General features: G+C 39.0%; 1 protein-coding gene and 1 pseudogene across 1 annotated transcript in view; one reads left to right on the forward strand and one right to left on the reverse strand.

Annotated features, from left to right (window-relative positions):
• The first annotated feature begins 281 nt into the window (after positions 1-281).
• LOC141641358 (uncharacterized) overlaps positions 282-24,700 on the forward strand; it is an 88,568-nt gene continuing 64,149 nt past the window's right edge. The window contains exons 1-5 of the mRNA XM_074450025.1: positions 282-471; positions 5,212-5,340; positions 5,869-5,936; positions 6,655-6,771; positions 6,983-7,195. Coding sequence (XP_074306126.1) covers positions 282-471; positions 5,212-5,340; positions 5,869-5,936; positions 6,655-6,771; positions 6,983-7,195 — 717 coding nt within the window. The remainder of the gene's footprint in view (positions 472-5,211; positions 5,341-5,868; positions 5,937-6,654; positions 6,772-6,982; positions 7,196-24,700) is intronic.
• LOC141644806 (small nucleolar RNA R71) lies at positions 18,957-19,056 on the reverse strand (annotated as a pseudogene).

The following is a 24,700-nucleotide window of genomic DNA, read 5'->3' on the forward strand; positions in this document are numbered from 1 at the left end:
GCTGGGTGCAGTTGTTTTTGCTTTTAATATTTGGAGGCACTACCTTTATGGGGCAACCTTTAATGTGTTTTCAGATCATAAGAGTGAAATATATCTACACACAGAAAGAGCTGAACATGCGACAAAGGCGATGGATGGAGTTGATTGGGGACTCTAACATGGAGATCATCGTCTATCACAAGGGTAAGGCCAATGTTGTCGCAGATGCTTTGAGTAGGAAGAGTGTTCATTCGTTATGTACAGCTATGTCCTTACTGAAGTTGAGGGATGAGATGTCCAAGATGGGGATTCATATGATTCAGAAAGGGGATGTCATAGGGGACTTGACGATCGAGTCAGACTTTTATGATGATATAAAGAGGAAACAAGAGCTTGAACCAAAGATTCAAGAATGGAATTCAAGGGTAGATAGTGGTATAGTTTTGAGGTTTTCTATCCACGCAGATAGAGTGTTCATTTCGATGGGAGATGGTGTGTTCCTAGTGATGCAGATTTGAGAAGGGTGATCATGACGGAGGCTCACTGCACTCCTTATTCAGTTCACCCAGGGGGTGAAAAGCTTTACACGGACATACAGAAAACGTTTTAGTGGCCTAATATGAAGAAGGATGTGGCCTAGTTCGTGGCTAAGTGCCTAACCTTCCAAAGAGTAAAGGGTGAGCAACGAAGACCCCAAGGTAAGATTCAGTCACTTGAGGTGCCGGAGTGGAACTGGGAGTCGATCTCTATGGATTTCATCATGGGGTTACCAAGGACTCAGCAAGGTAACAATATGATTTGGGTGATCGTCGATCGTTTAACAAAGTCAGCTCACTTCGTTTCGATGAAGATACTTGGACCAAGATACAGCTAGCTTTGAGTTACAGAAAACATGTGGTTCACTTACATGGTGTGCCAAAAGCTATAGTGTCGGATCGATATGCGGGGTTCATATCACGGTTTTGGCAAGAGTTACAGGATCTGATGGGAACGTCCTTCAAGATAAGTACAGCATTTTATCCTACGACAGATGGTCAGACTGAGAGGACTATCAAGACTCTGAAGGATATATTGAGGGCTTGTGCCATGGAGTTTGGTGGTAATTGGGAAGATAGGCTGGACTTGATCGAGTTTTCATACAACAACAGCTACCACACCAGCATTGGAATGGCACCGTTTGTGGCTTTGTATGGTGGGAAGTGCAGGAGTCCAGTTTGTTGGGACGACAGTGCAGAGACAGTGGTTTTAGGACCACAGATGGTGCAGGATATGATTGAGCAAGTTCGTCTGATTCGTCAAAAGATGAAAGCAGCTCAAGATCACCAAAAAGAGTTATGCATATTTGCACCGCAGGGACATCGAGTTCGCAGTAGGTGACAAGGTCCTTTTAAAAGTGTCACCTAAGCGAGGGGTGATGAAGGTTTGGCAAGAAAGAGAATTTGAGTCATACGTTTATCGGCCCGTATGAGGTCTTAGATCATGTAGGTGAAGTAGCCTACCGGCTAGCTATACCACCATCGTTGGATCGAGTCCACAATGTGTTTCATATTTTGCAACTCCATAAGTATGTGAGTGACCCATCATATGTTCTTGAGGTTGAGAACATAGAGCTTGATGAGTCTCTAACTTATGCGGAGGTTCCTAAGGAGATCTTAGACCGAAAAGTGTGCAAGATAAAGAGCGGTGAGACCGTCTTACTAAATGTACTTTGCTTTAATCACAATGTGGAAGAGGCCACATGGGAACCAGGGGAGTCAATGAGAGAATGTTTTCCTCACCTTTTTGTTCAGGTATGTTTGGTTACGGGGACATAACCATTGTCTTTTAAGGGGGTAGGAGATGGTCGCATGCTTCTTTTTGGGTTAGTTTGAGTTAGCATATCTATGTTTTTGTCATCTTTACAGTTTGAGTTGGGTGTTTTGTCGTATATTGTAGGAGTTGTTTAGTACTTGGAGTAGTTGTTGTCTTGTTTGTTGTGTTGTTGTTGAGGAGTTGTGTTGTGGTTGTTGGTTTTATTTTGAGTACAGTGTGAACTTCGGGGACGAAGTTCTTTTTAAGGAGGGAAGACTGTAATACTACGGTTTTATAAGTCTGTTACTCGGCCGAATATAGCTTACTCGGCCGAGTAATGCGTCCTGTATTTATAGTTAGGCTACTGTCCAGGAATACTCGGCCGAGTATGGGAATACTCGACCGAGTAGGGGATACTCGGCCGAATATACTCTATAATCGACCAAGTATCACGTCTGATGGTGATTATTTCCGTGGTTTGATTTAAAGAGGATTAGAGTTATAAAACGGGATTACAGTTTCATAATTACTTTTGACCAAAACCTAAACCTTCAAATGTAACTCTAATCATCTCTAATATCTCTCAAGTTCGTGGATTGCTAGTGAGTCTTGCTCATTCTTCTCTTGCGTCGATTGTGTCGGTAAGCCTCTAGTTCTACAAGTTTTGTCAATTTGTCTTTTAGAGTTTACCCTAGTTTTGTGATTTGGGGGAAAAGGTATTTTGTGAATGATTGTGATTGGAATTGCATGGTTATTGCTAGGTGGAGATTTCGTAGAGGAGCCGTTCTAGCTTTCTTGATTGACTCATTTTAGATTTGTGCTAAGGTAGGGTTTCCCTGCTCCGTTTATTGTATAATTGATTTAAGATGCATTGTTGTGATTAATTGATACGATTGATAATGTTGATTGATTGTTGTTGTGGATTGGGGTATGAGGTGTTGGAGTTGAGATGGTTGTTGATGTTGCGAGGTGCATCCTCGACTGAGTGGAGTCACTTGCAGAAGTGGCTTCACGCCCTTGATTCGCCCATTGTGGAACCCGCCACAAGAGGGGATGTGCACATTAATGAACATCGGTTATCGCTCGTGTGATGAGCGGGGCTTAGGTGGGCAAGGCTGCGGTCCCCCACTGGCAGGGCTACACACTTTAGTGTGTAGTCAGTTATAAGTTGTGATTGGGACTTGGAGGTTGATGGTGGAGCAGCTGTTTACCTTTGTTGCAGTTTGTCTTATTTTGATTTGCGGTGAATTGACTGATGAGACATAATTACATACATATTTATGCCTCCTCTTAATTGCTTTTGATACAGTTTTCGTGCTAGTTTATATTAATTACATGCCTTTTATGTTAGAATGTCAATACTTCTGCTTTTTGATGTTAAATGCAGGAATGATTCATTTGAGGAGCAAAGGAATTTAATGGCTATCGCGGAGTAGGCATGAAGGAATACATGAAGCATGGCACGAGAATCCATAAGAATGAAGGAAGAGAAGGTAAGAAGAAAACACGAAGAAAGGAGCCGAAGATAAATGGTGCCTCGATCAAGTAGAGCCAGGCTCGATCGAGGAAGAGGTGACTCGATCGAGTAAAGCCGGGCTCGATCGAGGAACCATCAACATATATATTTTCCGAAATTTTCCTTAAGTCGGTTATGTTTTATTATAATACTTAATATAGTACCCTAATTTAGGGACGCTTTATTTTTCCGTAGGTTTAGTAGAATTACTCTAAAAGTTCTCTTAGAATACTTTAGATTAGTTTACATTAATTTAGCATTCGGATCTATTGCCTTTAATTACGGTATTGTTCTAATCTTTTCTCAATTATTAATTCGATTGCTTATTCATCTTTTATGCTTTTAATCATGTTTCTTATTATTGTTATTGTTGTTATTATTATTAGTATGAGTAGCTAAAACTTTTATCTAGAGAGAAAGGGGAATCTAGGTTGTTAGAAGGGGATTAAACTAATGAATTGATACTTAAAATTACTTATTTGTTGTTGTTCATGTTATTGTTCTTCTTCTAGTAAATTAATTACTGTCTAGGGTTATTTGACTAGTATAGCGAATTGAGACTTTCACCGACTGGGTTACAATCAATATAGGCCACGATATCTGAATAGAGATAATTTAATGATAGCGATTGCATGTTAAATTAGATCTAAAGTAATATTGAATCGACCGATCATATAACCTTAAACAACATAATTAGCTCTATCAATGAATTAAGTCACACCCCGTATGACTACCTAGTGAACCCAAATCCCTAGACTCTTTAATATATTTGTTATTCATCCTTATTTTACATTGTTATTAGTTGTTAAAAAAACAAACAATCAACAAACCCCCAAAATTGGTTACTTAAAGACAGACTTAAATATTAACAAACTACAATAATTACCTCTCCTCTCTGTGAATTCGACCCTTCTTACCGCTAGCTATTAGTTAGTAGTAATTTAGTTTACTTTGATTAAGGTGATACGACTTTAGCCTTGTCAAATTTGGCGTCGTTGCCGGGGAGGCAACAATTTTCTGTTTGTTTTTAATTTAGTTTGTCTTTTGTTTCAGGGAACTTCAGTTCCTTGAGACAGTTTTATCTTTTCTTGTTGTTTTCGTGTATGTCTAGGTCTAACAGGTTAGAGATTATACCTTTTGATCCCGAGCCAGAAAAGACTTTTCGCTAAAGACGGAGATTTCAAAGAGAAGTAAGTCAAGTGGAAGACTTGAGTACACTTGACTACGAGAGGTATACTTTGGCAGAAGATTCGTCCTTAGAAGAGGATACCCTTATTTCTGCACCAGTTACTCCTACAACACCAAAGATGCCGACATTAGCCAGTCACTCCGAACCCACGGTCGCTTCTATTCCTAAAGGCTTCAAGATCCCTGCCACTGAAAAGGGAACTTTTGAGATCAAGCCTTCTTACATAAGCTTGGTAAAGAGGAATATGTTTGAGGAAAAGCTGGAGAGGACCCCGCAAAGCATATGGAGAAGTTTGTTACTTATTGTTGTTCTATTCCTTTGACAGCTGGGGTGACTCAAGATCAGGTGAAACAAACTCTCTTTCCTTTCTCTTTGAGAGATGATGCAGCTGAGTGGTTAAGGGACTTAGATATGGAGACCGACGCAATTACCAACTGGACTTCATTAGCTCTTGTATTCTACAAGAGGTATTTTCCACCACAAAAAACCAATGCTCTTAGAAGTCAGATTACAAATTTTAAAAAAGGTCCTACTGAGGATTTTAATGAAGTTTGGATACGATTCAAATGACTAGTGCGGTCCGTCCCTCACCATGGTTTTTAGATTTGGTTCCTTTGCTACCCGTTTTACAACGGGTTGTATGACGATCATAGAGCCTTGCTTGATTCGGCTACTAATGGGAGATTTCAAGATAACACTAATGACGGTAATGCTTGGAAGTTGATTGATCAAATAGCTACTTACACAGCTGAGTATGGTAACCTCAGAGGAAGTAAGAGATTAAGCGGTTCAGATAGTGCGGTCGCGGAACAGTTGGAGACTATACTTGCTCAAATAGCTGAATTGAAGACTACTCAGTATTTGGGTAAGCAGGAGACGGTTCACATGGTTTAACTAGAAGTGTCCTGCGAGAGATGTGGGATAGATGGCCATACTGCGGCCAAGTGTATGACTACCATTGAGCAAGTTCATGCCTTCTAATATTTCAAGCAAGGTACTCCTTATTCTAACTTCTTCCCTGACAGGAGTCGGAATGCTTATGCTCAAGCCTCGCCACAAAGTACTTATATTATTCATCCAAATGGTGGTAACCAACCACAAGGAAGCTTTGTTCGGCAAAATCAAGGAGGTTTTCAAAAAATGCAACCTCCTCCTCAAGCTCTTAATAATGAGATGGCCGAGTTGAGAGCTCTCTTACAACAAACTTTATCAATGCAACAAAAGCAAATGGCTCAAATTTCCGAACTCATGGCTCACAACAAGATGTTGGATACTCAAGTTGCTCAAATTACGGCCCAAAATCCTTCAAAACAGTCCGGTCTTCCTCCTCAAGGTAAACAAGCTCATGAGCAACTTTACGCTATTTCTTTGAGGAGCGGTATTTCTTATCAAGGTCCGGACATGCCTATTAATAATGTTGAAGATACCTACATACATCTTAAGGGATTGGGAGATTTGGGGGTAAGTGACGATGAAAAAGAAATTGACGAAACTGAAACACGAGATTTGAAGAAAAGCGAAAAGACGAAGCAAAGCATGGTTCCTCGATCGAGTAATCATGGGCTCGATCGAGGATCACCCATACTTGATCGAGTACACCATAGGCTCGATCGCGTCACCCCCCTGATAGTGATTTTTCGCGTGTTTCAGATACAACATTGGTAAAAAATAGGTTCCTCGATCGAGTGACTACTGGACTCGATCGAGCCACTCCTGTAACTGACGATGATGCTTCCAAACGTACTTCTAAAGCCAAATAAGCCAAGCCAATCAAAATTCAACCTCCTTTTTCTTAACAACTGCAGAAATATAAACTTGAACAACACTTTAGGAAGTTTATGGAGGTAGTAAAGAATCTTCAAGTGACAGTGCCATTTACTGAATTGGTAACTCAAGTGTCGGCTTATGCTATGTTTTTTGAGAGAATTTTTGTCAAAGAGGCGGTCTTTTGATGAAGTGGAGACTGTCGCGTTCACTCATGAATGCTACGCCGCATTACAAGCCAATTCTCCACCTAAGCTTAAGGATCCAGGGAGTTTTTCTATTCCTTGTACTATAGGCCCTTTAACTATTGACAATGCTTTACTTTGATTTAGGAGCGAGCGTCAGGGTCATGCCATATAAAATTTGAAATCAATTAAACATGACTAAGCTTAAATGTACTAACATGACTATTCAGTTCGCTGACAAGTCTATTAAGCACCCTATGGGTATCTTAGAGGATGTGCCAGTTAAAATAGAGAAATTTTTCATTCCAATTGACTTTGTAGTGATAGATATTGCTGAGGATTCTCGTGTTCCTATTATTCTAGGATGACCATTCTTGCATACTACAGGGGTGGTTATAGATGTTAGAAATGGGAGTCTTACGTTTAATATTGGAGATGATACTATCACTTTTGATCTTGACAAAGCATCACGTCCTCCTGATTTAAAAGCTTCTTGTCATATGATTAATGCTCTTGATCCTACTTTTGACAATTGCCTTCCTTTATTTTTTTGACAAGAATCCACCTGACGCCCCTGCTGTTGCGTCATATCCATGGATCAAGGAAGTGAATGAAATTGAGAGGTTGATTTATGGAGATGATCCTCCTCCTGATATGGTTTACAACTGTGATGAGAGTGTTGACATAGAAGCCGAGTTGGATGCTTTGGAAGCTGAGCTTTTCAAAGAGGAGCCAATCAAAGTTTTTGATGAAGCTCCTACGACGGATGAAGTGCCATATCTCCTACCAAGTGAAGATGACATGAAGAATGAAGAATATTGCTCATATTTTACATTAGACTTTGAGTTTGATGAGCAAGAACTTTATTTGTCATTTATTTTCTCTTGGACTTTTTATTGGTGCTACTTATGCTTGTGTGTAGCACATGCGCTACTTTTTTATTTACTATTACGAGCTTTAAGTTGTATTGATTGCGCTTTGAATGGCATTTTTTTTAAATGCAGAAAATTTGCTCGCCAGATGGTTCCTCGATCGAGTGCTGGTAGGCTCGATCGAGTAACATTGCTCGTTGGGTTTAATACGTAGCCAGACGATGATAGGATTTGCGCGGTTGATATTTCCCCTATTTTTGCAGCTGGTTTGGGGAAATTTTTACGCTCTTACCAGGTATTCTCTTCCCTTGTACCTTCTTTTTGTATTGTCTATTTCTTTTCCATTCCTCTTGTTAGTTGTGTCCTCTAGGTTGCTGGATTTGTGTGTGATTGTTATGCTGTAGGTGTCACAATGAGGACACTGTGACATTTAGGTTTGGGGGAGGAGTCTTTATTTATGTTGTGTGCTTTACTTATTGTTGTGTGCATTTATATCAAAAATCCATAAAAATTAAAAAATTTCAAAATACAAAAACACGTTTTTCCTTTGTTTTGAGTCGAGTCTTGGTGAATTAAATAACAATGATGTTAAATTGCATTGTTTTTGCATTTGAATCCCATATAGTTATTCATGTACATTGTTTTGACCCGTTATTCATGGAAACAAAGTGATGTGACTCATATTTAAGCACATTTAGTCCCCGAATAAGCCTCGTTCCCATGCTTTATAGTACATAATTGGGTCATTTACTATCTTTAGTTCCCCATTTTGCATATTCTTTGGGATTTTGTCTCCTTGGTATGAAAGGATGGCTAATCTTGCATTTACATGGCGAAATGAAGCTAAATGGATCGCATCTAATGACCAAGCATCGAAGATAAAACCAACACTAGAAGGCCTAAGTAGATAATAAAGTGAAATGGGTAATGATGAAAGGATCCTTGCATCCCCGAAATAATCCTTGCGGATTGTGAAGGAGGAAAAGAAGAGAAGCTGTCTGCCCAGGGATTCGAGCGGATCAGACACGATCCGGGCATCTCCCATCATCAACATCCGAGCATCTTTCGGCCAAGACGAGCGGATTGCAGCCCATGGAGCCGAGCGTCTTCTCCTAGGATCCGCTCGGATCGCAAGTCAGAGAGCCCGTGTCACAGCTCAAGATGCACGGATCGTGGCAGGACTAGCGCATGGATATGCTTATTTCCTTCGAGAGGAGCATTTCCTCAACTTTTCTTAGGGTCTTAATAGTCATTTAAGCCCTTAGTAACCCTAATCTTTGTACCTAATCTTTAGTATAAATACCCCATTGCACAACCTAGATTAGCATGATCCCTTAATACTCTCTTAGTAATATCTTAATCCATTCTTAATCTCATCAAATTAGTCTTAATTTAGTTGTAATACAATTTATCAATAATAATTATATCTTAATCTTTCCTTAATTTTTCTGTTGTTCTTCATTTATTTTGGGTAATTAGAAGATTATTTGGGTTTATTTGGGAGATTGACAACCTTCCATCAATCATCAAGTACTTCTATTATTCTTTGCATTATTATTGGGAATCAGCTTCATAGGTATAATTCCTTTTACCCTTGTTTAATCATTGTTAATTACTTTCATTTATTCATCATGTTTAGCTTTGTTAGTTTGATTGACAACCTTATTAGCATGCTAAACTTGATCATGAGTGAGTAATCTCCTAGCTAGGGTTAATGGGGAATTAGGGGAAACAAACATGGGGAATGATTCATGCTTAATCTAATATGTTTTCTTAATTAAATTGCTTGCTTGTTGTGATTTCAACTTATGCACATGTTATGTTTGATGAAATGCGAGCCTATGAATCCTTTCATTTTTTACCCATCACCTATCTTTTCAATGAGGCTTATAAGCTTATACACCAACTCGAGCCTTATTAGACCATGCATATAGTTGAATAGGAAGGATTGAGTCGACTTGTAGGTGTTGTACAATCTAATCGATTCGGCTCCAGGACCCAAACCTTCTTAGGGATTGTAAGCTTATACACCAACTCGATCCCATCACAACAATAAGTGCTTGCTATATAATTGAGAATATGTTTGTATGATCAACTCCCATGAATCCTCTATGAACTAATGACACCCTAGTGCTTTTAATCAATTGTCTACATCTCATTTTAATTACCTTGCTTGTTTTCATTACTTTACTTTTATCTTGTTAATTAGTTTAGACCAATCTCATCTCAACCCAAATTGTGACACCCTAAGACACAACCATTTACGATCGAAAATCCTACATCAATACCCATCCCTTGGGATCCGACCTTTACTTGCCTCTTTACTAAGAGTAGTTTGTGAAGTTATAAATATTGTTTTGGTTGGTAACTTTTGACGACGAGTTTAAACCGGACCACAAAGCTCATAATTCAAATCTTAACCGTATTGACATGCCTTATATTGATTATATTTGACACAATTATGTTGGTAAACTACTTAAATTCTGACGTCTATAGAGCTTCCTAGGCCAGGAACATCAATAAACTGGTCTCATTTTCAATTAGGCTTGAGTGTGGTTTCTCCTTGTGGAATATGTAATATCAAACTGCATAAGTGTGACATTGATTTCTTGATACTTTTATTGCTTTCATTTGACTTAGTACATGTGGATAGGCGGTTCTTACCGTTCAAATAAGCCTTACAATTGCCTTTTGTTAGCCCGTTTGAACCCTTGTAGCCATTCTATATCCAACATTTATTAGCTACAATCCAAGAATGTACCTATCTTTTCGGGACAGTCGCAGCTGCTTGTTTATCATGTTTATTTTACTACTATGGTTGGGTTTGGGACTTTTATTGTCAGTTGTGGGTGTAGTAGAATTATTTAGCAATTGTGTTGTATCCTTGTGTTGGAAAAAGAAAAATATATGAAGCAAAAAGCAAAAAAAAAAGGAAAAAAGTAAAAGAAAGAAAAGTCGAAAGAAAAGAAAAGAATCGAAAAAACAGAATTGAAAAAGAAGAAAAGAGATTGCTTCATTTGGTTTTGTCAAGGATCAAAAGGATGGTTGTTAGAGTCTAATACATAATTGGAGAGTAGTTTGTTAGCTCCCATATGTTGTAAAGTTGAGATCATTTCTCTAAGTTGGGTTCATTTGTTATTGTAAGATTTTGTTTTTGTTTTGGTTTAGCGCTGCGACAACCGTCTTAGCTCCACATATCCATGACGTGCTTTGGCACAAACCATTTCTATCCCTTTAACCCATTTGCCACCCTTATTGTCCTTGATACATATACTTTTCTCTTCATATTGATTGCATATTAGTTGGGGAAATCTCTATCACATTAGATTGCATGCATCTTTTATAAGTCGAGTGAGTGTTTCTACTTCTTTTTATCTTCACATATAACTCACCCTTACATACTTATGAGTGCATGAGTGAAATCCGCGAGAATCCGACTAATTTGTCTTGCAAGATCGAAATGTATTTGGCATTTGTCTATAGTATGGTGACTTGAGACTTGAGCTACGTTTTCTATTTCCCGTACCTTTGAATTTGTTTTATTGGTACACTTTGGTCATTGCTTTGTTACAGATATGGATAACTTGGGATTTGTATGTGCATCAACATTAGCTCTGAGTTGTTTATTCGCCATTTGTATGATTGCCTTTTGTATCATGTAATGCTTTGCTTGGGGACAAGCAAAGAGATGGTTTGGGGGAGTTTGATGAGACATAATTATATACATATTTATGCCTCCCCTTAATTGCTTTTAATACGGTTTTTGTGGTAGTTTATATTAATTACATGCCTTTTATGTTAGAATGTCGATACTTCCGCTTTTTGATGTTTAATGTAGGACTGATGCATTTGAGGAGCAAAGGAATAAAATGGGCATCGCGGAGTAGGCATGAAGGAATACAGGAAGCATGGCACGACAATCCATAAGAATGAAGGAAGAGAAGTTAAGAAGAAAACACGAAGAAAGGAGCTGAAGATAAATGGTGTCTTGATCAAGTAGAGGCAGGCTCGATCGAGGAAGAGGTGAGTTGATCGAGTGGAGCCGGGCTCGATCGAGGAACCATCAACATATATATTTTCCGCAATTTTCCTTAAGTCAGTTATGTTTTATTATAAATACCTAATATCGTACCCTAATTTAGGGACGCTTTATTTTTCCATAGATTTAGTAGAATTACTCTAAAAACTCTCTTAGAATACTTTAGATTAGTTTACATTAGTTTAGCATTCGGATTTATTGCCTTTAACTACGATATTGTTCTAATCTTTCCTCAATTATTAATTCGATTGCTTATTCATCTTTTATGCTTTTAATCATGTTTCTTATTATTGTTATTGTTGTTATTATTATTAGTATGATGAGTAGCTAAACCTTTTATCTAGGGAGAAAGGGGCATCTAGGTTGTTAGAAGGGCATTAAACTAATGAATTGATAGTTAAAATTGCTTATTTGTTGTTGTTCATGTTATTGTTCTTTATTTAGTAAATTAATTACTGGCCAGGGTTAATTGACTACTATAGCGAATTGAGACTTTCACCGACTGGGTTAGAATCAATATAGGCCACGATAACTGAATAGAGATAATTTAATGATAGCAATTGCATGTTAAATTAGATCTAAAGGAATATTGAATCAACCGATCATATAACCTTAAACAACATAATTAGCTCTATCAATGAATTAAGTCACACCACGTATGACTACCTAGTGAACCCGAATCCCTATACTCTTTAACATTATTGTTATTTATCCTTATTTTACATTGTTATTAGTTGCTAGAAAACAAACAATCAATAAACCCCCAAAACTGGTTACTTCAAGACAAACTTAAATATTAACAAACTAGAATAATTATCTGGCCTCTCTGTGGTTTCGACCCTTCTTACCGCTAGCTATTAGTTAGTAGTAAATTAGGTTTACTTTGATTAAGGTGTAACACCCCCATACACTAAGTGCCTTACCAGAACCACCCAATGCATGTGAATACTACCATCTCGGTTACCCGAGGCAATGTATTTCAAATAGACAATAAAGAAATGTACTTTATTAAGTAAATTTAAAGCGATACATGTCCAATACCAAAACTGTTAAAGAAAATACAACTGTTTCCCAAAAATGTCAAACCAACTAATTTAAACAAATGTTCAAACACAGCAGAAGACTTCTAGACATCTCGTGGTGACTCAACCCAGCTATCCCATGCGCATCCATCTCATACCTGCTCAATAACTGCTTACCATCCCTGGATGGATCACCACAGTTTTCAAAACATTTAAACGGGATCAGTTACTGATTACACAAAAACAATACACAATCATCCAATCTCCATCATAACTCCACACACCTGACTACACACTAAAGTGTGTAGTCCTGCCAGAATACCCATCTCAACAAGTATTCCACACCGCCAGAGGGGGGCCGCAACTGTTCCCACCTAAGCCCCGCTCATCTCATTCGAGCGATAACCCATGTTCCTAAATGTGCACATCCCCTCTGTGGAGAGTTCAACAGAGGGCGAATCAAGGGTGTGAAGCCACTCCCGCAAATGACTCCACTCAGCCGAGGACGCACCTCGAGAACCACAGACAAACAATCACAACAAACTACATTATACAACAACAATCACCAATTACCAGTTCCAATAAGATATGAATCAACAACAATAAACAACCATCAACAACATTATGTAATCAATAACCGAGTACGGAAAACCCTACCTAGAATAAGCAACCACAAGACCGTCACAAGCAGCTAATCAGTAATGCTCCTCTAGGAAACCTCCTCCTATAATCACATATACATACAATTACCATCTAATCAACATAATACTCCCAAAACCTCCAATTCTACCCAATTAGGGTTTTAAACAAACTCAACGAAACAGTATAAAAATTATACAAGAATCTTACCCTTGACACGACGAACTCAACGGCGTAAAGAACACAACGATCCGACAATCTTAGCCCTTGGGATTTGATAATAACGCGAAGAATGAAACAACGTACTCTTTTCTCTCTTTGAAAGTTTTTAGAAAAGTGAAAAGTGATTAAGAAAGATGGCGGAACCCTTAAATACTAATCACGCGTTATTAAAAAAACCCGGCTAAAATAACCCGTAAGAACAACTTACTCGATCGAGTAAGTGACGTACTCGATCGAGTGTCACACGTACTTGATCGAGTACCCATAAGGCAGACTACTGTTTCGTATAAAAACATACTTACTCGACAGAGTAAGCCCCACTCGATAGAGTACCCATAAACATAGAAAACCGTAGTATTACAGTCTTCCCTCCTTAAAAAGAACTTCGTCCCCGAAGTTCAACCCATACAGAAAAACAAAACATACTAACTCCAAACACGACACAACAACGCAACTAGAACTCAAAACAAAACTCCCAACCACAACTCAACCCGACTCAAAGCAGCTACTAACTATGCAAAACTAACATAAAACCACACCAAAACCTTATGCGATCACCTCCTACCCCCCTAAAAGACACATGGTTACGTCCCTGTAACCACACATACCTGATAAAAAATAGACCGATACCGCGCCCTCATATCCTCTTCCGCCTCCCAAGTAGCTTCCTCAACCTCATGATTAGACCATAGAACCTTAAGCAACACTGTTTCTCCGTTCCTAGTTTTCTGAACCTTGCGATCAAGAATCTGTTTTGGCACCTCAAGATAAGACAATGACTCATCAAACTCTATGTTCTCCACCTCTAGCACATGTGAAGGATCGCTCACATACTTCCGTAACTGAGACACATGAAACACATTATGCACTCTATCCAAAGTCGCTGGCAACGCTAACCGGTAAGCAACCTCACCCACATGATCCAAAATCTCATATGGTCAGATAAACTTCTGGCTCAGCTTCCCTTTCTTACCAAACCTCATAACCCGAAGCATAGGAGACACTTTCAAAAGAACCTTGTCCCCAACCTGAAACTCTATGTCACGGCGATGTAAGTCTGCATAACTCTTTTGTCGATCCTAGGCTGCTTTCATCTATTGCCTGATCAGTATAACATGTTCTATCATTTCCATTACCATCCGTGGTCCTAAAACCACGGCCTCGGCTCTATCATCCCAGCAAATCGGAATCCTACACCTCCTCCCATACAAAGCCTCGAACGGTGCCACCCCAATACTCGTGTGGTAGCTGTTGCTATAAGAAAACTCAATCAGATCCAACCTATCCTCCCAGCTACCACCAAACTCCATCACACAAGCCCTCAACATGTCCTCTAAGGTCCTGATAGTTCTCTCTTTCTGCCCATCTATCGCGGGATGAAAAGCTGTACCCATCTTCAAAGTAGTTCCCATCAAATCCTGCAACTCTCTCCATAACCGTGATATAAATCTCACTTCTCTATCTAGCACTATATCCTTAGGCACCCCATGCAAACGAACCACATGCTTCCAATAAGCCAAAGCTAACTGTATCTTGGTCTAAGTATCTTTCATCGGAATAAAATCAGCTGACTTAGTCAAACGGTCAACTATCACCCATATCATGTTTTTACCCTCTTGACTCCTCGGCAAACCCACTATAAAATCCTTAGAGATAGATTCCCATTTCCACCCAGGTACCTCAAGAGACTGAATCTTACCTTGTGGTTGTGGACGCGGGCCCACAGGGGCAAAAAGCGAGCAAGCTTTTCTTGTGCATTAGTGGAGTCGCCACCAATTTATTGTGGAAAATTGGAAACCGTTCGAATACCTCATGCCATGTCAAGACACAAAGTAGTGACATGAACACCAAGAACTCGTTACCCTTAGCATTCTTGTCTAGAATGACTCTCGTGGATGCCAATGAACACGGATGTTCACATAGATCTGGAGTAAGGGGTGAGGGTACGTATTAGGAAGCTCTTTTGATCGAACACCTAATCCCGCCCGCCTCGATAGCGGCCTGTACTAATGATTAGGGAAGTTATCTATACTCGATATGTTGTCGATTTATATGCATGAAATGCAACATCCATTGTTTTAATCCTAGCATATGAAAATTAATACTAAGTCGGTTATCATGTAATTTAACATGCATTTGGGTCAAAGTAGGAATTTAATGTTGATTGCATGTGAGAGCATACAACCAATACAATAAAAGAAATACAATAAAAATACAATAAAGAAAATTACAATAATTACATTGGATTAATTGATTTACGTCTAAAATACATTTAAAACGGATGGTTTTAGAAAAAGAAAGAACGAATAAATAAACAAACAGAAATTAGGTGATAATACGATTAATAGTAAATTAAATATGTAAACTAGTGAATAAGGTCAAGGCAGAAATGGGAGTTCAGAGACGGAACTCAACCAGGAACAGGCGCAGCAGAGCTACGTCCTTTGGAAGAGGCGCCTCAGACGCTGCGTCTGTTCCTGAGCTCAGTTCTGGCTGTGAAGCCGTAATTGCAAGTCGTTAATGTTCGTTGATGATTTTAATGCTTGATTATATTATTTGACTCGGATGGAAGTGATTTAACATATTGTTTACATGTGAATTGGTCATAAAAACAATAAAACATGGATAAAAGTAATTAGAATGAATTATATACAAGATTAATAAGGTTAATTATGAGAATTAAACAAACTAAACAAATTATTTGGTTAAATAGGTTAGTAAAGACGAACTAATGATGGCAACGATAAATAACGAATGAAAATATGTCAAAGATGAATTCCGGAGACTCAATATGGATGAATCAAATCTCTAAAAACCCGAATTGATTTGAATGACGAAAACCCGCAAATATGGATTATAAGGGATTTAAGTCGGGATTTTAAAAGATGAATTAATTAATAATAAGTAACATGTTAAAATTATCATACTCAAATTATTAGGTTAGGAGAAATATGAACAATTGATAACAAAGCAAAACAATCAGACGAACAAAAGACGAAGGAAGAAGAAAGGAAGCAGGAACTGCGGCAGCCTCAGGAAGAGGCGCAGCAGGTGCTGCGTCCCTTCGAAGAGGCGCAGCAGTTGCTGCGTCCTTTCTCGACGTTTGTCTCCTGATAATCCATAAAAAGGGTTTAAAATAATGTTTTATAAATCGGTTTTAAGCGTGTTTTCGACATAAATCTTACAATAATGATTACAGAAATAAATAACAATAATTAAAAGAAGGATTTACACCCTCAGGCTTACATGTTTGACGAAACGAGTGATGTGACCATAATTGGCGCATATTTAGCCCCCGAATTACCATTGTTTCCATGCTTTTTAGTGCCTATTTGGGTCATTTCTTATCTTTAGTTCTTTGTTTTGCATATTCTTTGAGATTTTGATCCCTTGGTAGGAAAGGAGTAAGAATCTTGCATTTTCATGGCAAAACGAGGCTAAATTGATCGTATTCAATGACCAAGCATCAAGGAGAGACAAGACTAGAAGGCCTTTGTACATATCATAGTAGAAGAACAATGTTGAGAAAAGGATCCTTGAGTCCCCAAGGAAATCCCCAAGGAATTCATGAAGAAAAGGGAAGAAAAGAAGAAGAAAAGATGCTGCCAGACAATCCGAACGGATTGTACACAATCCGTCCGTCCGCCCAAGCCCAATCCGAGCGTCCCTCAAAGGAATACGCTCGGATTCCCCCTCGCCAATCCGAGCGTCTTGCCCAAGGATCCGCTCGGATTCTCCAGCCCAGATCCGGCCGTCCCGACTCCCATCCGCACGGATTTCAGCACAGCACGTTTTCGTTCTTCAAGCTACGATTAGAGAAGCCCTTCTCTCAGAAAATACCGGAGTCTCCTTGCTCAACTTAAAAAGTGTAATTACTAGTTTAGCCCTTAGTTAACCCTAATGCATCCTCCCTAATTTTCACTATAAATACCCCATTAGTCTAATTAGAGGAGCATGTTCTTCTTATCAATAATTAGAGTAGTTAATATCAATCAAATCTCTCTTCAATATTGTAATCAAGTATTAATCAAGTTTTAATCCAAGTTTTAGTTCCTTAATCTCTCTCTTGTTCTTCATTTATTTTGGGTAATTAGAAGATTATTGGGTTTATTGGGAGATTGACAACCTTCCATCAATCATCAAGTTCTTCTATTATTCTTTGCATTATTATTTTGGAATCATTAGTAGGTATAATCTCTTAATCCCTTTTTAATTATTGTTAATTGCTTTCATTTATTCATCATGTTTCATATTGTTAGTATGATTGACAACCTTGCTAGCATGATCAACATGATAATGAGTGAGTAGTCTCTTAGCTAGGGTTTAATGGGTGATTAGGGGAAACCAACATGGGGAATGATTCATGCTTAAATCAATATGCTTTCATAATCTTATTTGCTTGCATGTTTTGATCTTAATACATGCACATGTTATATTTGATGAAATGCTAAGCCTATGAATCCTTGCATTTACTATCATCTCCTATTTTTTCAATGAGACTTGTAAGACATAACCCAACTCGAGTCTTGTTAGACCATGCATGTGTTGAGTAGGAAAGATTAAGTCGACTTGTAGGTGTTGTACAATCTAATCGATTCGGCTCCGGGACCCAAACTTTCCTAGGATTGTAAGATATAACCCAACTCAATCCATCACAACAATAATTGCTTGCTTATAATTTGAGAACATGTTTGTATGATCATATCCCATGATTCCCCTATGAACCCATGACACCCTAGTGCCTTTAATCAATTGTTTACACCCCTTATTTTATTCATCTTGCTAGTTTATTTTCATTGTTATTTTAGTTTAGTAACCTTCTACATGAACCCAATTTGTGACACCCCTAGACACTACTAGTTACAATAGAATTCTCATTTCAATACCCGTCCCTTGGGATCCGACCTTTACTTGCCTCTTTACTAATTGTAGAGTTGTTTGTGAAGTATAAATTGTGTTTTGTATCGACCATTGACCAACGACCACATATGCTTAATTGTGAACACCAAATGGCTCCGATCAAAAATGGCGCCGTTGCCGGGGACGGTGTTTAATTGATTTAAGATTTCTTTTATTGTTATTAGTTGTGTCTTTTTCACCTTGGGGAAGTAAAACTCCTCAAGGTTCGTTCTAATTGTTTTCTAGTTGTTTGATATTTTGCATGTCTAGAAGGTTACAAAGAGATTTGTTACCTTTTGACCGTGAAATCGAAAGAACCTTGACGAATAATAGGAGACTTGTTAGGAGGAATTTGGGAGGTGTTGGTGAAGTTGTTCAACCCACTAGTGAGTTTGTCAATCCTTTCGCAATAGAAGGAGAAGAAAACCCATTAAACAATACCACACAAAATCCACCTACAATGCCTAAATTCTCGTCACACTCTATACCCACCGAGGAGGATCTACCAAATGGTACTCCTACCCCACAACATCTCACCGGAAACTTTATTGCCAAGTCCGCCTTCATCCAACTAGTTGAGAGGAGCCAATTCGGGGGAATGCCTAGTGAGGACCCTCATTCTCATATGGAAACCTTTTGCGATTATTGTGAAGCTATCTCTCAAACGGGCGTGACTCAAGACCAAATAAGATGGGTCTTATTTCCTTTTTCGTTAATCGGCACCGCAAAGCAATGGTTAAAGGGCCTTGATAAGGCCACCCTTGGAATAGATTCTTGGAAGAAGTTAGCTCTAGCTTTCTACAAAAAATTCTACCCACCGGAGAAGACTAACATGTTAAGGGCTCAAATTACGGGTCTTAAGCAAAGGGATGAAGAATCTTTGTATGAAGCTTGGGAGCGGTTCAAAGGTATTTGTCGCTCATGTCCTCACCATGGACTTAGCGAATAATGGTTTTTAGTGCAACAATTTTGGAATGGTTTATATGAAGATTCAAGGAACATTCTCAATATGGGATCAAATGGAATGTTCACCGAAGTTGATGACAATCAAACATGGAACAAGATTAAGGAAATGGCGGTCCATAATTCACAATATAGTAGACCTCGCAAGGCTACTAGAGGAGGAAAGTATGAAGTGGATTCCGTTACTCAATTGGGTGCTCAACTTAGTGCTCACATTGACACAATCAACTTGAAGTTTGAACAAGCTATGGCTAGACTTGAGGAAAACTCAAAATCATCAAAGCATCATGTCAATGCCATGACGGCATCCTCATCAATCCCAAGTGGGATATGTGAGAATTGTGGAACCTTGGGTCATGACTCAAGTGAATGTAGGGGAACAACCGAACAAGTTAATGCTTTCCAAGCTTACAAAAGTGGTACCCCTTATTCAAATTTTTACAATGAAAACACCAAGTTCCATCCAAATCTCTCATACAAAAGCCAAAATGTTCAAAACCCTCAAACAACATACACTCCACCACCCATGAGAAATCAAAATCAAAGACCCTTTTACAATCAAAACCAAGGCTACCAAAATCAAAATCCATACAATCACCAAAATGACCAAGGTTTTGATATCCAAAAAGCGGTCCTCCAAATGCAAAAGAATCAACAAGAATTTTTCACTCAAATGCAAAAAGATAGCCAAGCAAAAGACACCACCATCAACAACATTCTAGCTCACACCAAGATGTTGGAAACACAATTGACCCAACTAGAATCTTCAAGCTCACAAAGACAAAAGGGGCAATTACCACCTCAAAGTAATCCCCCTAGACATGAAACGGTTAGTGCCATTCACTTGAGAAGTGGTACAAGATATGAAGCACCGAAGAAGCAAGTTGAGGATGAAGTTGTGAGAGCTAGTGAGAATGAAGTTGTGGTGCAAGGTCCCAAAGAAGGGGAATCATCAAAAGAAGAAAGTTCAAAGAAAAATGAAGACAAAGCCAAAGAAAAGGAGCCCATTGTGATTAGACTTCCTTTTCCAAGTCGTCAAGCCAAGCCCAAATTTGATGATCAACTTGGAAAGTTCATGGAGATTGTGAAGAACTTAGAAGTCTCAATTCCTTTCACGGAATTAATCAATCACGTTCCGGCCTATGCAAAGTACATGAAAGATATCCTCACAAAGAAGAAGTCGATCCGGAAACTTGAGACTATCGCCTTCACTAAGGTGAGTAGTGCAATACTTCAAGGGAGTTCACCTCCAAAGTTAAAGGATCCGGGAAGCTTCTCAATACCGTGTACCATTGGCGACACGACGATAAACAAAGCCTTATGTGATCTAGGGGCTAGTGTGAGTGTCATGCCGTACTCGGTAAGTAAAAGGTTGGGAATGGGAGAGCTTAAATGCACCAATATCACTCTTCAAATGGCCGATAGATCGATGAAGACACCATTAGGGATATGGGAAGATGTCCCCGTGCGAATTGGGAAGTTTTTCATCCCGGTGGACTTTGTCATTGTTGATATGGAGGAAGATTCCAACATTCCAATCATCTTAGGAAGACCTTTCCTACACACCGCGGGTGCGGTGATTGATGTGAAACATGGAGAGCTCACTCTAGAAGTGGGAGATGAAAGCATAACTTTTAATCTTGACAAAACCATGAGAGCTCCTCGTTTGCATGAGCCATGTTTCATGATTGACCATTATAGCCGTAAAGATGAAAGGAAGAAATCGGAACTCCAATGGAGGAAGAAAGTTGAAGATGCTCCATTCAAAGAGCAAGTGAATTGTGACAAGGAGAGCTTGCAAAGCTCATCAAAATCAACCAAGGAAGAAGATGATGGCCTCATTGGCCAAGAGAAGAAATTGGGAGAGTTGTCTCCATCTAAGCAAGAGATTTTCAATGATCAACTCAATGAAGTTTGTGGTCTTTGGGACGACGAATTTGAAGGGATCTTTAATCCCTACATTGGGCATGCCATCGATCATGATCAACAACAAGGGCCACGGTCTATTGAGGACCTCTACCACAACAATGAACAAGCTTTTGATTACTTCTTCAAGGTGTTAAGCAACATCAACAACACCTTGAACATGCCCCCTTGACATCTCATCAAGAATGAGAGTTTGGTGGAGTCCTCCCTAAACCACCACTTGTAAATATTTCTAACTCCCTAACTTACTTTTAAATTTTTGTATTGCATTTTTGTCATTTTTGGATTTTATTTACTTTGATCAAAATAATTGTCATAAAAAGAGAGAAGTGAGGGAGGGATTAACAATTTTAATTGATGTGTAGTGCTTTACCTTAGTGTGGGGATGGCAATTGCCTAGGCTATTCATGCCTTAGTAGTGCCCCCACAATGAAGAACACAAGTTTTGAAAGAAAGAAAGAAAGAATGATAAGGGAATGCGTTTGTGCACGGATGGAACTGAATCCGTGTACACAAGGACCAATCCGAGCGGATTCCTGAGAAACCGCCCGTCTGAAGAAGATCCGAGCGTCCTGCTGAGAAGACGCCCGTCCTGGGCTGAGCTGAAATTGCAAAATTCTTGACTGTCAAAGAATCCGAGCGGATTTCTGGAAGGACGCCCGTCTCACAGAATCCATCCGTCTTTTGAAAAAGACGCCCGTCTCAAAGCTGAAGAAAAACAAAGAAAAATATCTGGACTGAAATCCGTCCGTCCTGCACGAAATCCGCCCGTCCCATCACAGAAGAATCCGAGCGGATTCCCCAGAATCCGCCCGTCTCTAGGCGGGATTTTGAAAATTTTGAAGCTGTAGAATCCGCACGGATTGCGCCCAATCCGCACGGATTGTCCCTGCGTCCTAAAAATGTCGAGTTCTTTATAACCCACCCCACCTTCATTCATTCATTCATAAAAACTACCCACAACATCAAAACCCTCATCCTCTCCATCTCAAAAACAAAAACCCTCAACAAAATCCACCAAAATCAAATCAAACCATCCTTCAAACAACAAATCAATCACTCAATCTTCAACAACAATCAAAACCAAGCACAAATTCTTCAACCTTTGAGTCGATTTTTGTTCTCATAAAGGCAAAGCCTTTCACCTTCAAAATCGATTTGAGCATTCTACAAATTGAAGATTTTTGACTCTTTACTTGGTTAGTTCATCAAATGGCAAGAACAAAGGGAGCAACAAGAGCAACAAAGGCACCAAAAGCAAAGGCTCTCTCTCAAAGGCAAAAAGCTCTACAAGCAAAGAAAGCTTTGGCAATGGTGGTATCAACACCAAACTTGGAAGTGCAACCACAACAACAACAAACTTCTATGGGAGCATCACCTTCTACTCCGGTAATCGATCAACTCTTGCATTATCCGGAGGTAACTTTCATTTCCGATACCCATAGAAATACATTTGTCAAGTTTGCTATGAAACAAATTCAATCCACCAAATTCATATGTGAAGATGCTTTAGAGAAATTAGGTGTTCTTGAACAAACAAAAGCCTTTTTCAATGCCATGGGTTTGAAGAAATTGTTTGAAATGAAGGAAGTAACATACCCCTCCCTTGTCTTGGAATTCTTAAGTTCTTTAAAAGTGACAAAAGTTGAGAATAGGGAAAATATTGAGTTTCGTCTAGCTAACACTAGTAGACGCATTACCTTTCCTAATTGGGTAAAATTTTGGGTCTTAGCGATGAACATAAATATTATAAGCAATATGGGAAGTATGACCCCGAGCCTCTTTGGGAGGCAATCTCCGGAAAGAAATTTGAAGATTTTCATGCTTGTCGTTCTCTTTTGGTCCATCATCCGGGCATAAGAGTATGGCACAAAGTTGTGGGAAATACCATAATTGCTAGGAAAGACACCAATCATTTCACGGGACTCGATTTTATTCTCCTTGAATCAACTTTGAATATTGGAAGAATTCACACCAAGCCTTACAATTCTTTGAGGCTATTGGTTGATAGATGGCTTCATGTTGATAGTGGGAAGAAGGGTACAACCGTTATTGTCAATGGCGGCCTAGTCACGGTCCTAGCCAAGCACTTTGATCCTAATTTCAATAAGGATAACAAGTACAAGGCAAAGGAAGGTGGCCATCTTATTGATATGTCCATCATGATTAACAAGTTTAAGTGGGTTGCTCACAATCCCCTTGACACCAAATTTGGGTGGCTTACTAGTGAGGCTCGATCATTCACTTTACCCGCGAAGATTTGCCGTCTTAGTGTCCACCGGACCAACTATTTACTTCCCCTATCCGAAGAAGCCGAGTACATCATTCAACAACAAAAGGGTGATCATGAAACTCCCTCCTCTTCCATTGTTATACCACCTTACCCCTTTGTGTATGAAGAGTTCAAACCGCAAGGAGTTGAAATTGGGAAAGACTATGTCACTCTTCTTATGCAAGCCATGCACAAGCAAGCTTATGAAGATCGGAAGAATGCTTATTTGGCTCAATATCCTACCCTCTTACATCTAGCTAGGCAAGGACTCCTTGATCCATCTTGTCCTTTGCCTAGTTGGGCGGATAGAGAAGCCTTATTTCCGGGTGCATCTAGGGACGTGGTGGAAGACAATGAGGTTGTTGGAAATGGTGAAGAAATTGATGATAATATTGAGGAAGAAGCAAGTGGAGATGAAGAAAGAGATGGTGAGCAAGATGATGAAGAAAGTGATGAAGAAAGTGCCAAGGAAAGTGGCAATGTGACCACTTCTCATGAGGGAAGTGGTGATGATGATAGCATGATGGAAGACTAGCCTTGGAGACTCCTATTCTCCCATGGTTTGTCTATATCTCTTTGCATTTTATTTCATTTTGATCATTGTTGGTTTAGTCCTAGCAACATCAAAGGACTCACACCTCGGTACCATTGAGGTGTTCTTTATTGTTCCCATTTTTGAAAATCCAAAATGACAATCTAGTTTCATGCATAGCATAGTGTGTGCATGAACTATACCCATGCTTTGACATTAGCAATAGTGTCTTATTTGGTTTGGGGAAGTTAATGCATACACAACGGGAGGTAATCGAAATTATCCTCTCCGTCATAACAAAAACCATGCATCATGTAGTGTAGCTTAGTGTAGAATTGCATTTAGTATAGAAATCATGCATCATCTTTGCATAATTTCCATCATTTTGGCCATTGAGGACAATGCCCATATTAGTGTGGGGATGGGAATTCTAACACTTAACTTTTATTCAAAAAACCATAAAAATTGAAAAATCAAAAACCATAAAAATTTGAAAATTGAAAAACCAAAAACAAGTTCATTTCCTTTGAATATATTGTCTTGTATATATTGTGTTTGTTTTATCCTTGTTCACTTTGATTGACTACGCCACATCCGAGACATGAGGATATTGAAGACCGCATGGTATGATCTTTCCAATCTCCTTTTTCCTCTTTATGTTAATGACTATGTGGCTTTATTTTGATTGATGCGGTAAAAACAATGTGAACTTAGGACTTGCATTTAGTTTATTTGACATATTAGTTGGTAGAATCATATGCATTAGGATGTGTATATGTTAGTTGCATCATGGCATGTAGTTGCATGTTAGAAAAATTTTGCGAAACCGTCTACTTGGGAAGCTTGACAAGTGTATATAGGCCCTAGTAGATGCTTTTTATTCTTAAGAC

This window comes from Silene latifolia, chromosome 2, assembly GCF_048544455.1.
Source record: "Silene latifolia isolate original U9 population chromosome 2, ASM4854445v1, whole genome shotgun sequence".
NCBI lineage: Eukaryota > Viridiplantae > Streptophyta > Magnoliopsida > Caryophyllales > Caryophyllaceae > Silene > Silene latifolia.